Source organism: Nicotiana tomentosiformis, chromosome 7 (assembly GCF_000390325.3).
Source record: "Nicotiana tomentosiformis chromosome 7, ASM39032v3, whole genome shotgun sequence".
Taxonomy (NCBI): domain Eukaryota; kingdom Viridiplantae; phylum Streptophyta; class Magnoliopsida; order Solanales; family Solanaceae; genus Nicotiana; species Nicotiana tomentosiformis.
Window position 1 is genome coordinate 105,954,082 of NC_090818.1, and position 12,993 is coordinate 105,967,074.

General features: G+C 40.1%; 1 protein-coding gene across 1 annotated transcript; it reads left to right on the forward strand.

Annotated features, from left to right (window-relative positions):
* Window positions 1-6,307: 6,307 nt before the first annotated feature.
* Window positions 6,308-6,775, forward strand: LOC138896147 (uncharacterized). Its single transcript, XM_070180931.1, has one exon. The coding sequence runs from the start codon at window positions 6,308-6,310 to the stop codon at window positions 6,773-6,775; it is 468 nt and encodes a 155-aa protein (XP_070037032.1).
* The last annotated feature ends 6,218 nt before the right edge of the window (window positions 6,776-12,993 follow it).

Genomic DNA, 12,993 nt, shown 5'->3' on the forward strand with positions numbered 1-12,993 from the left:
GTTTAGAAGGTTGTCTAGAAAAGGTAGGGGCAGTAACAGGAGGGTCAGACGGGGTATCATTTGGATTATTATTAGTTGGGTTAACTTCAGGAGCAGGACTAGTGGGTGTATCGTCATCCGGTTGCGTTTCATCAAAATCTATTTCTTCATCATCATTTTCATCAATAGTTGGATTACCATAAAGAGCATCCATATAGTCATGGTTTAATTGTTCACCGGGTGCAATATTATGGCAAAATTGACTCTCGATAAATTGTAATAAACTATTATCGCTATCAAGAATAAGAGGTATAGGACGGGTAACAGGTTTGGGTCGGGGAGCCGGGGGCAGTGGAGGAGGAACAGATTGGCCACTAGATTCACCACTCTTGGATTTTTTCTTATTTTTACTAAACAATATTTTTAAGGAATAAGCCATCTTAATTAATCAAGCAAAGTAAATAAAACAAACAAAACTATAATATTAAAACTTAAGAGTTGGAATGAGTTTACCGAATTGACGAACAACTTGTTAAAAATTAATTATCGTTGAAGACTTGAAGACTTCAATTCACCAACTTCACAATTTTGCACAAAATGTAACAATTAAGTAAGCAATTATAGAAGAATATTAGAGAGAGATTGATAATTTTGTGAGAAAAATAAAAGAATGAGGGGGTATTTATAGTTAAAAATAGGGAAAAAGTGTAATTATAAAAAGTTTGGGGTTAAAACAAAGTTTGGGGGGTTAAATGGCTATTTTGCAAATAGCCAACGACTATTTTGGTAGACAAAATGGCTAGTTTTTAAATGGACAAACGGTCAAATTATTTTTTTTTTAAAATTATCCGTTGGGCCCGGATAGGCCCGTTTAGGACCGCTTGAACCGGCCCACTTCTCAGCCGGTCCCGGTTTTGCGGGCCTCGCCTATAGGACCGGCCCACTACCCAAACCACCTCCCCACGATCCCGGTCCTATCCGGTTAGGACCGTTTAGGCCCACCGCCCATTTGGGCTTGCGGTCCTGGGCCGGTCCCGATCCTAACCGGCCCACATGCCACCCTTAATCTAACAAGTGAAAAAAATATGTGACAGATTGTAGTATAGTTGTTTCTGATTCTACATATTTTTCTGCTAAATATAAAGTTCTTTTTTTTTTTATTGTTTTTACTGATTGTCTCAGTTCCGTTACTTTTACTTTCATCAATTCATATTTTATAATCATTACTATTTTAAATTTAAACTATGAAACAATCTTGAAAATTCAAGAGTGACTTGGAAAAATATAGATATAGTAAAAACCTTTTAAGAAAGTTGTATTCAGAAAATACTTGAAAGTAGTTTGAAGGACAAAGTTAAACTAGTGCAACTGTTAGTATACTTTGTGAATGTGACAGCTACAAGAAATCATGGAAGAAAAAATTAAAGAGTTGGATTAAGATCATGGGGAAAAACTGGAAATTTTTTTATTTTGCTATTTAGCTAGATTACTCATAGATGTCAATAATATAGAACCTTCTTTGTATTTTTCCAACTAGTATTTATTATGCTTATTTAATTTTTTAATATCATATTATGCTTGTGGAACATTCTTTGTCTATGATATACTTTTTTTAAATATCTTGTTTGGCGTATATTTGATATGTATGCCATTGTTATCGTGTATTATATATTATTTTTGTTAAAAGAGTTTAGACATGGACACTAAAGATCAAATATTATGGTTGATGAGCTTGTATTGATGTACAAATCATTTTAGACTCAAGAATTTCCAAAACAATAAAGATTTAACATCATCATTTGTAATGACCCGACAGATCATTTTTAGATTTAGCATTCCGTTCGATAGTTTGAGGTCTTGAGAAGATTCATATTATGTATTATGACTTGCGTTTATGATCGATTTCGGTTTTCTGGCAATTCAAGATTGATTTGGAAGAAATGATTCTTGTTTTAGAAGCTTAAGTGGAAAGAGTTGACCGGAGTTTGACTTTTTTGAAAATGATCCTGGAACGGTATTTTGATGACTCCGGCAGGTTAGTATCGTGATTTCAGACTTGGGCTTATGCCCAGAATTGAATTTTGAGGTCCCTAGATTGATTTGGTTTGTTTTGCCGAAAGTTGGCAACTTAAAGGCTTAGAATTTTGATAAGTTTGACCGTAGATTAGCTTCATAGATATCGGGTTAGATTTTGGTTTTGAGACTTGGAATAGGTCAGTTTTGTTATTTGTAACTTGTCCGCAAAGTTTGGCATCATTCCGAGTTGATTTGATAGGAATCATACGCATGATTGTGTTTTTAGAAGTTTTTGAGTTTCATGTATATTTCATGTGTTTTGGAGGTCCGATTCATGATTTTGGATGTTATTTTGATGGTTTGATCAGTGAGCAAGTTTGTGCTATATTTTTAGACTTGTGTTGATGTTTGGTGTGGAGCCCCGAGGGCTCGAGTGAGTTTCGGAGGCGTTTCGGAATGTTTGAAGAGTTTTATTTTTTGTTGGTGTTTAAATAGGTGTTGCAGATCTCGCAAATACGAGATTTTGTTCGCATTTGTGAATTGCAGATACTCGGAGTCTGCTAGGTTCTCAGTTGCAGACAATTTGTTTGCATTTGCGATGGGCGTCTGGGCTGGGCAATATCCCATTTGCGATCCAAGAGGTCAATTTTGCGAAGGGCCTGACTTCGCAAATGCGAAGTCAGGGTCGCATTTGCGACATCTACTAGGTTTCATTAGGAGCCGCATTTGTGAGATTTTGTCCGCATTTGCGAGAGTTCGCAATTGCGAACCCTGTGTCGCATTTGCAATATCCGCACCTGAACATAAGGGTTGGAAGTCGAGATTTTAGTCTCATTTTCATATTTTTGAGCCCTAGACTCGGTAGGAGGCAATTTTGAAGAGAGATTTTTATCTACAATTATTGGCTAAGTGATTTTGATGAATTTCCACTATTTTACATTATTATATATTAGATTTAACATCGAATTTGTGAGAATCAAAATGCAATTTTGAGAAATTTTGTCTAAGTTTTGAAAAACGAGAATTTGAGTTTTGAGAGTCAATTTGAACTCGGATTGTGAAACAAAACACATATATAGACTCGTGGGGTTATGGGTAGCCGGCATCTACCCTTGGACATGGGTTTTGACTGGGCAGGCGTTGGCTTTTGTTGACTTTTAAAAAATTATGCAAAGATCATAGCTTTACTTATTAGAATTGATTTCTCTTGAATTATTTGATGTTATCAAGTCCATTTTGGTTAGATTCGGACCGAGCGAAGGTGAATTGTAAAGGAAAAGCTATTTGTGAGTGTTGATTTGGCCTAGTTGAAGTAAGTATCTTGCCTAACTTTATGGGGGGGGGGGAGGGGGAACTACTCTGTAGGATTTGGTTTAATTGTGCTATTTGGATTATGTGGAAGACATGTACATGAGGTGGTGTATGTGCACGACCTTATATGTAGAAATTGATCGGATTAGACTCTTAGGCTTCTTATAGGCACTTAATTGAATTTGTCATTACATGTTCTACATTCCTTTGTTAAGTTTATCCTTATATGCTTTAATTGAATTTTTCATTTCATGTTTTATATCCCACTGTCAAGCTTACTCTTATATGCCTTATTTGAAGCTCTATTACATGATATCCCTTCGTTGTCAAGTTATTCTCATGCATTTAGACGTAGTTGCTAGTTCATACCATCTCTTTCTTTGTTAGCTTATATCATACACTAGAATTGGAAGTTGCCATTTCATGAAAATACCTTCATTATTGATTTTATTCTTAAGCAATTAATTGAATTTGAAGTTATTAAAAACATTTACCTGTTTTAGTTCAATTTGTCGTTTAATGGAGTGTTGTTCATCGTTGAGTAATTTTTCCTATTTCTTCTTGATGCTATTGAGATTCTTGTACACATCGTGGTTGAGCCATGGTCTATGTATTGTGGTGATATTGGTATGGTTGTTTTGAAAAGGTTGTGGCCTATGGGCACTCGTAGTATGAGTTGATATGTCGTGTTATTGTGATGTTAGCACGTGTGGATTTGTTGTATGTATTGATTGTTCTTACGCGGAGCATAAGGGTGACATCTCACTATTATTGATTGTGCGGAGTGATACAGGTGGCTAATGATATATTATCAGGGAGGAGTGATATGGGTGGCTATTGATATACTGTATGTCGGAGAAATACGGGTGGCTATTGATATAATATCTGGGCGGAGAGATATGGGTGGTTATTGATATATTGTCTGGGCGGAGTGATATGAGTGGCTATTACTGTAAGTGTGGAGTGATACGGGTGGTTATTGTGTTATTGTATGGGTGGAGCGATAAGGGTGGCTATTATGCCGAGTGATACTGGTGGCTATTGTGATTTATTGTCTGGGCGGAGAGATAAGGGTGGAAATTAAGATATTGTCAACACGGAGAGATAAGGGTGGCTATACCAGTGATGATATGTGACAGCCTAGGGGCATAATATTGATGATATTCGTGTGATGGTGTGATTTTTCTGGCATGTGTCATGCACCTTACATGACTTGTTGTGTTGTTTCCAATGAGCTATTCGATGTCTTGATATTACTGGCACGTGCATACACCATAGCTTGCCACTTATACCAGTTTAGGAGTACGAAACTTGACATTTATTGATCATGAACATAAGTTCTTGTATATTCTGCTTTCATTGTGACATTGAGCCTGTGACCACGCCGGGCGGATTGTGATAGTGGGCCAGTGACAATTTTGGGTGAATTGAGGCATTGACACGTGAGTTGTCCTTGCGGCACGAGTGCCATGTGAATGTAGTTCATGAACTGGACTCTGAGTTGTGATTATGAGGAGTGGTATCTAGGAGTGATTTTGTTGTAACCCTTGTGTTAGAACGGCATGATTATTTAGTTGTCATTTGTTTACCTTAGTTGGTTTCACTGGTACTTTAATGGTGTTCTGATTACTTTACTATTTATATCACATTTTATTCCTTGTTTTCATTTATTGATTCTTGCTTCCATTATTAGTTTTATATATTTATACAACACGGGTTATTATGACTAGTAGGTGTCTTGACTTGTACCTCGTCACTATTCTACCGAGGTTAGTCTTGATACTTATTTGGGTACCGACCGTAGTGTACTCATACTATACTTCTACATATTTTTGTGTAGATCTAGGTACCTCGGAGCATGCCAGTCATTAGTTAGCTGATTACGAGTTGCGGCGGATACTTCAAGGTATACCTGCCATTGCATTCACATGCCTCGGAGTCACCTTCTGGAGTTTTACATTGATATTGTTTACTTATATTCCAAACAATGATGTTTTTTATATTCTTAGTTATTCTTAGAAAGGCCTATGATTTGTACTACCGATTTTGGGATATTGTACATCTATTGATGGTTGTTGGCTATGAATAGAAATTATTGGTTCATGCTTAATATTCGATTGATTTAAATCTGTTAGGCTTACCTAGTCCTAGCGACTAGGTGCCATCACGACTCCTAAGGAAGGACTTTGGATCATAACAAGTTGGTATTAGAGATATTCATAGGTGCTACGAGTCATAATAAAGTTTAGTAGAGTCTTGTGGATCGGTACGGAGACGTCTTTACATATCTTTGAGAGACTGCAGAACTATTAGGAAACTTCACTTCTTTCATTCCTATCGTGCGAGTTTATGGATTTTGGAGTTTGAGCCTTTGTCATTTTATTTTCTCACAGATGGTGAGAACACGAGCTGTAGTTACTGATGATGTTGCCCCCAGGGCCGGTGTTGCTAGGGGCCGGTGCAGAGCCAAAGGAGGAGCATAGCTACAGCTTGAGCACCTGTTGGAGCAGCAGCTGAGGAGCCACTAGTAACTCTGATTGGGGGACAGGCACCGGAGGTTCCTGTTACTACACCTGGACTTTAAGAGACTTTAGCGCAATTCCTGAGCATGTTTGGTACATTGGCTCAGGCGGGATTGATTCCGGTTGCACCAACTACTTCATAGACTAAGGGAGGAGCTCATACCCCCGTCGCCCGTACTCCAGAGCAGCGAGTCCATATTGGTCAGGTTCCGGGTGTTATGCAGGTATAACATGTTATTCCGGTTCAGCCTGAGGTCAGGCCAGGGGCATCAGACGAGGAGCAGAAGAGGCTTGAGAGTTTCAAGTAGTATCATCCACCTACTTTCAATGGCACAGCTACCAAGGATGCGCATGACTTTCTAGAGAAGTGTCACCGTATTCTCTGCACCATGGGTATTATGTGGGTGAGCGAAGTTGCTTTTACTACATTTCAGTTGTCATGAGCAGCGTATTAGTGGTGGCAAGCTTATGAGGAGGGTATGCCAGTTGATGCAGCACCACTCACTTTGACTCAGTTTTCAGAGATATTTTTTAGGGAGTTTGTTCACCAGACCCTCCGAAATGCGTGGCGCATAGAGTTCGAGCTGCTGCATCAAGGCACTATGATAGTGTTGCAGTACATCATCAGATTCAGCGAGTTGTCCCTACATGCACCTATTTTGGTTTCTACCGTTAGAGAACGGGTCCATAGATTCATCGAGGGGCTCAGCTATGGTCTTAGATTCAGCATGGCTCGGGAGTTGGAGACTGGTACTCCATTTCAGCAGGTTGTGGAGATTGTTAGGAGGTTAGAGCATATTTGGGGTGAGGAGAGGGAGGATAAGGAGGCCAAGAAGTGTCGAGGTTCTGGAGGATTCAATGGATTCTACTCTTCAGCTCTGACCCATCATGGGGGAGGCTCAGTCAGTCCAATGCGTATTTCAGACTACTCGTGGTGCTCTAGCTAGTTAGAGACCTCAGGGTACTCATATGGGGCAGTCGTCTTTTAGTGTACAACCTGCACATGGTTCCTACAGTGGTTATCTCAGTCATCCAGCACAAACTCAATACCAGCAGCCACGCCTGTAGAGGGGTTGCTATGAGTATGGCGATACTAGGCACATCATGAGGGATTGTCCCAGACTTGGGAGAGGTGGATTCATCAAGGCACTCAGACTATGGGCCCCATTCCAGTTGCTACTCCACCTGTACAGCCAGCTAGAGGAGGAGGACATGCGAGTATAGGGCATCCTAGAGAGGGAGGTGATACGCTCAAATTACACCTTAATAAATAGTGTAAAGCGGTCGATGTCAAATATAATAACCCAACTAGGTTAAGGTCGAATCCCACAGGGAATAGGTGTGAAAAGGTTACTTGAGTAGTGTGAAACTTGACTTAATTTGTAATTCTATTCTGTTAGCTAAAAATGAATGTTGTAATTGAGTGAAATGAAGACAAGTATAATATTGTGAGGTTGTAATTAATTTGATTAAGAAAACCAAGATTGTGTCCCCATTGATGGAATGTAATGCTATCGGTATTGATGTGATATATTTCTAATGGAAGGTTCTTTGATATGCAAATGGTTTCTAAGTGACTACCCAATATTTTCCAATAGTTGGGTAATATCTACTCTTTAAGATTTTCCCAAATGTGAAAGAGTTGCGATTGAAAATAACCACTTTATGCCAAATAGAACCCACTTATTCCTAGGCGATTCCATTAAACAAGGGTTAAAGCCTTGGGTTTTTGATATTCAATTCTACCAAACCCTAGCCCACTTTTCCAAGTGAAGATAGAGTGAAATGGAATTAGTTAATGTTTGCAATCACTAACATCACATGAACCATAAGAACTGAATAAATATCAACCAACCATTATATATATAGTCAATGGTAAACACCCATTAACATTACACCCATCTAGGGTCCACAACCTTAGTAATTAAAATTAGCTACTCATACTGAAATCTAAGAACAAAGCGATAAATAGAGTCATAAAGCTTACAAAGATACAAGATTCTTTCTTCAAAAGTCTCCAAAGCAATGGTGCATTCAATGCCCCAAAAGTAGTCTCTTTTTCTAACTTAGCTCACCCACAAAACCCCTAATAAATTTATTTATAGTGAGATAAAAGTCGGAGCCAAAATTTGACAAAAATAACCCTGCAGAGAATTTATGCGACCGCATACTGGTCGCCTATCACGTATGCGGTCCGTATATTATTCGAAATCATCGCATAATCTCATGTCTCCAAACCCATCTCTTGACTGCATTTCAATTATGCAGTCCGCATATACATTATGCGACTGCATATTCCTCCGCATAAGTGCTTCTCAGCTTTTTTAATTTCAGTTATGCGTTCCGCATAGTCGTTATGCGATAGCATAATGGGTCGCATTTTCTCCTCTTCAGTTAACCAACAATCTGCTTCAGTCTGCGATGGTTATGCGGTCCGCATATGCTTTATGCGACCGCATACTTGCATCATTTCTGTCCTTTTGTGGCTTTTTGACTTCTTTTCCATGTTTTTGGGTCCTCAAGCCTCATGCACTGCAAAACACCAAAACTTCATAAGAATTATCTAAAAATGCATTGAAAGATGAGCTAAAGTCTATGTAATTGGTATCAAATGTGCCTAAATTCTACGGCACATCAACACCCCCAACTTAAACTCTTGCTTGTTCTCAAGCAACTAGAATAAAAATTATCCTATTCTAAACTCTTACCGATAATTCACGAAGAGTAGTGACCGTAGATGGTATTGACTGTCAGTTAACAACCATGTAACTTCATTTCTTGACCTTTCATGAAAGACAAATATCACTTAACAATGCGACCAATCAACTTGTAAACTTTGAGCCTCAACCAAACTGACAAAATGTTACTCACAACTAAGTGCACTCGTATTCTACTTCAAGAACCTAACTTCTGTTAAATCTTGCAATTCATGCGCGCTCATAACAAAGAAAATCCCTTACTTACACATATTTATAGGGGATGCAATCAAACACTCTTTCACTCGGAATGAAAACTACATGTTACACGTATCAGTCCATATGTTTGCCCTTATTTTAGCTTGTTCCTATCTTAGGAATGATTGGCTGAAGATCACCTGGGACTTTTCACAGGTTGTAATGTAGGTTTCGGGACGGGTTGGATGAATATCTGGGAACGTAGTGGCTATACCTTCCTTGAACTCTACATATACTTTGCTTCTTTACTACATAGCATTGATCGACCTTGACTTATCGACAACGAATCACCTCAAAGTGTTTATCAATTTCTACAAGACTCCACTTTTTCTTTTCTTTCTTTTATATATAAAATCATTTCTTTTCGGAGCTTGAGTTTCTTCATATATATACAACTTTGAGGAACCATATTTGTTTCTTCTACATATAGTGTCAACCTTTCCAATCTCCACTTTGTACCAGTACCCCTAACTTAGGCTTTTAGCCTCATTCTTACTTGTTCAAGGAGGGCTAGGTTCAAAAGAAGGAATTATTTCACAATGGGGTAAAGGTTTGTAATGTGGTAGCCAAAGAAATGGTTAAAAGTTCAATGGGGGTAACTAGGGTAATTTATGTACCGGGGAGGTCAAATTTTGGTCAAAATTAGCTAGCAGTCACAAAGATAGCCTAAGATCATCTCAGCACCCAATCATTAGCCTGAGATTTGCACAAAGAAAGCAATCGGGCAAGTTCTAGACATCACAAGTTAAGCATGCGCATTATTTACACAAATCCTTACTCACTCACGACGCATGAACTGTTTGACTCAACATAGTTTCAGCCCTTAAGTGAATGCAAGGCAGCTCATAGCTTTTATCACATGATATGTAAGATTCTGAATAAACATAAAGTCAAAGAGCGAACCTCAAGTTCACCAGAATGACTAACCATACAAAGTCAAAGAAGGAAGGGTATAATTTATTCACCAAAAATTTTCTTACATGCTTGAAACTAGACAATCACACCAAACAAGTCAAAATGTTCCATGCTACTTCCATGGTTCTACTATTACACCCTTGGAAAAGAACCTGGAGAAGAAAAACCAAGGGGAATTTTTATTACTAGCTACCAGTCTATACTATTAAAGAAAAGGGATTTAAAGAAGAGGGATTTATGAAAAGGGATTTCATACAACTATTTACACAAAATATCTACCCCACCCCTAACTTTAAGAGCATGCATTGTCCCCAATGCAAAAAAATTAAAAAGCAAAGTTTAGGGGCTTCCTGGGGCGCACTAGGCGCTCGGAGGGTCTGGAGCATGTTGGGCAAATGTGGGATCAACTCCAGACTCTGTAGCACTAGCAAGTGGAACCTCATAATGTGTGGTAGTGGTCTCTGAGGCTGGAGTAGGAAGCTCCACCTGCTGTGTGGATGAAGCAGGAGTTTGGGAGCTACTGGACTCTCCCAGTGATGCCTGTGGGGTAGCTGGATGCGCCTTGGTGACCATGTCAACAAGTGAATATGCAATTGCTTTCTGCACGTCTGCTTCCTCTACAACCTGAGCCTTTGTAGAAGCATCCTCTGTAGAAGCAGCCACCTGCTTACCCTTATAGTATCGCTGACCCTCAGTTTCCTCTCCCAATGCTTCCTCATCAGTTTCCTCATCTTCAGTCGCTCCGTCAGCAGATTCTCCTTCCGACTCTCCGGAATCCTCCTCTAAAGGAGTGTCAATATGGACAATAGCAGTTGGATTCTTTGAAGTCTCCGCACCCTGTGTCTCCGGGTCTGTCATGAGATTGGAGAAGTCCAAATTTAGGCTCGGAATGGAGGTGCTTGTACCTTGCTCACCGCCCTCCGGAAGGAGAGAAATCAAATCGAATTCTAAGTTCTGCAGCTTGTGCAGCTCTGTTTTTAGTTTAGTAACATCTTTCCTTAGCTGTTGCATATCTCTAACCTCGCCTCGCTTAACCTTTTTAAGTCGCACTTCAAAGTGCGTAAGGCGATCTTCATATGATTTATGTTGTTGTTGAAGCGCACTCATTGATGCTTGGATGGGACCCAATGCTTGCTTGATGAGTTTTGGTAGTTCCTTTGTCAGCCGGTCTACCTTGGCGCTGGCATGCTTGGCTAGTAGACCCAACTTTGCGATAGCTGGCAAGGAAAAAGGTGGATGTGCACTACTTGGCTGAGGCTGAGGAGTGGCTGAGGAATCAGCGGGAGCAGCAGGAGCAACAACAGTGTTAGGCATTGATGGGAGAGCAGATGCAGGTGTTGATGAGTCTGATGCATGAGGGAATGAGGTCTCGGGCTAGATGCCTGTCTCCTTATCTACTGCATCACTTAGCCGAGTGATGTCAATGCACTGGAGAGCCTTCTCCATACGTTCATGCTTCTGTACAGGTGGAACGCTTACAGCTTTGCAAAGAGCCGTGATCAAACATGGGAAAGGAAGAGAGGTTTTCTTTTGGTTTGTCCTGATTCCCAGCTCCTTGAAGATAATGTGTCCCACATTAATCTTGATGTCTGACATGATGCATGCAATTATGAGGGCCTTTTCAATGTTGATGTCTGTCTCATTCCTAGTCGGCATCAAATGGGAGCAAACAAAGTTGAGCCAATATCGGGCCTCCTGGGTGAAATCCCGTTTGTAAATCTTGTGGCGCGGGTCAATCCAGGAGGGGGTTCCCTTTGTTATGACAGATGTTATCCAAGCACGCTCGTTATCTTTGTTTGTTACTTTTTCATCATATTCAGCTGTGCCTGATGACCAGTCCTCAAAGAATAGATCATTGATTGTGCCTGCGTCACAGAGAACCTGAACCCCTTGAACTAGAACGGAGTCCAAAAATATCATATTCCGCCTTTGCTCAGCATTTCTTGAGGCAGAATAAGAAGCATAGAACTCCCTCACAAGTGTTTCATTGTAATCATCTAGGGCATCCGTGAAGAATCCCCATTTCCTCTTCTGAATGTTTTCAATTATGTGAGGGTAGTTCTCTTTCACACCATTCAGGCTTGACTGCTTCTCCTCGAGAATGTTTCTCTTTTTTATCCCCTCTTTGTATAGGTTCCATGAGCCTGGGACCCCAAACCTCGAATCTTCCCCACTCTTCCGCCTTGCTTCAGCTTGTAGGTCAACTGATGGAAGGATGTCCGTATGTGCCCCTTCCTCTTCAGACTGGGAGGAGTGTTGAGAAGTGTTACGGGTGGTTTCCAGCCGTTGACGTTTAGACTATTGTGCTTGTTGGTTCGGAGCAGCTCTTTTCTTTCCACGAGCAGGTGGTGATCGTATTGCAATAGATTTCCTTGGTGCCATTCCTGCAATAAAATAGTATGTGAGTGGTGGGCATAGCATAAAACGTATGTGGAGGAAAAATAACAGAGGTAAACAATTTATGCGATGGGTTATGCGGTCGCATACCCACTATGCGAACCGCAAACTTATCACAGAATTTCACACCGCAGGGAATATGTGATCGCAAAAACTACCGCAAAACTAGTTTTGCGACCGCAAAGGGATCGCAGAATTGCACACACGTAAGGTAGTTTAACTGATTGTATTTGCGGTAGCTATGCGATCCGCAAAACACCTTTGCAACCGCATAAGCGGTCGCATAAGTTCAAATCATTAGGCCTTCTAGGGTCTTGTTTGAGATGACTTTGCAGATTGCAACCCAATTATGCGGGCCGCAAAGATCATCTTCTTCGGTCAACAATGTTCAAGCCTCCCACCTACATAATTCCCTACACTCGCAGGCAAAACTTTAACCACCAATCGCCCACACAGGTACCCACCGTACATGTTTGAGAACAAAAACGAGATATGGAGTTCAAATGATGGACATTATATAATGAATCCACAAGAGAAAGAAGATAAAAAAAAGTGAAAGAGTCACATACCAGATATTGGAGCAAGACGAAGGTGAAATCTGAGTTATGAGCGAGGTAAATTCCTTAATTCTGATCCTTGATATGAGATCTATATGCGTGATTAAAATGTTTTTGGCTTTTCTTTCGTTTCTTTTGTTTTTGTGTTTTTGATTTTGTAAGAGTTGTTAAGTGTTCATGTGCAAGTGGGATTGACAGTATGCGAAGGGTTAGGGATTTATACCTGGACGTTTTGCGGTGGGCAAGTGGTCACATAACACATTATGCGGTCGCATATGTGTTATGCGATGATTTTAGAGCTGAGTTATTTTACCTCCATTCTGCAATGCATTCTGCGGTCAC

Bases quoted from the DNA above. Each gene is read 5' to 3' on its own strand.
- LOC138896147 (XM_070180931.1), top strand. From the start codon at position 6,308: ATGCCAGTTGATGCAGCACCACTCACTTTGACTCAGTTTTCAGAGATA.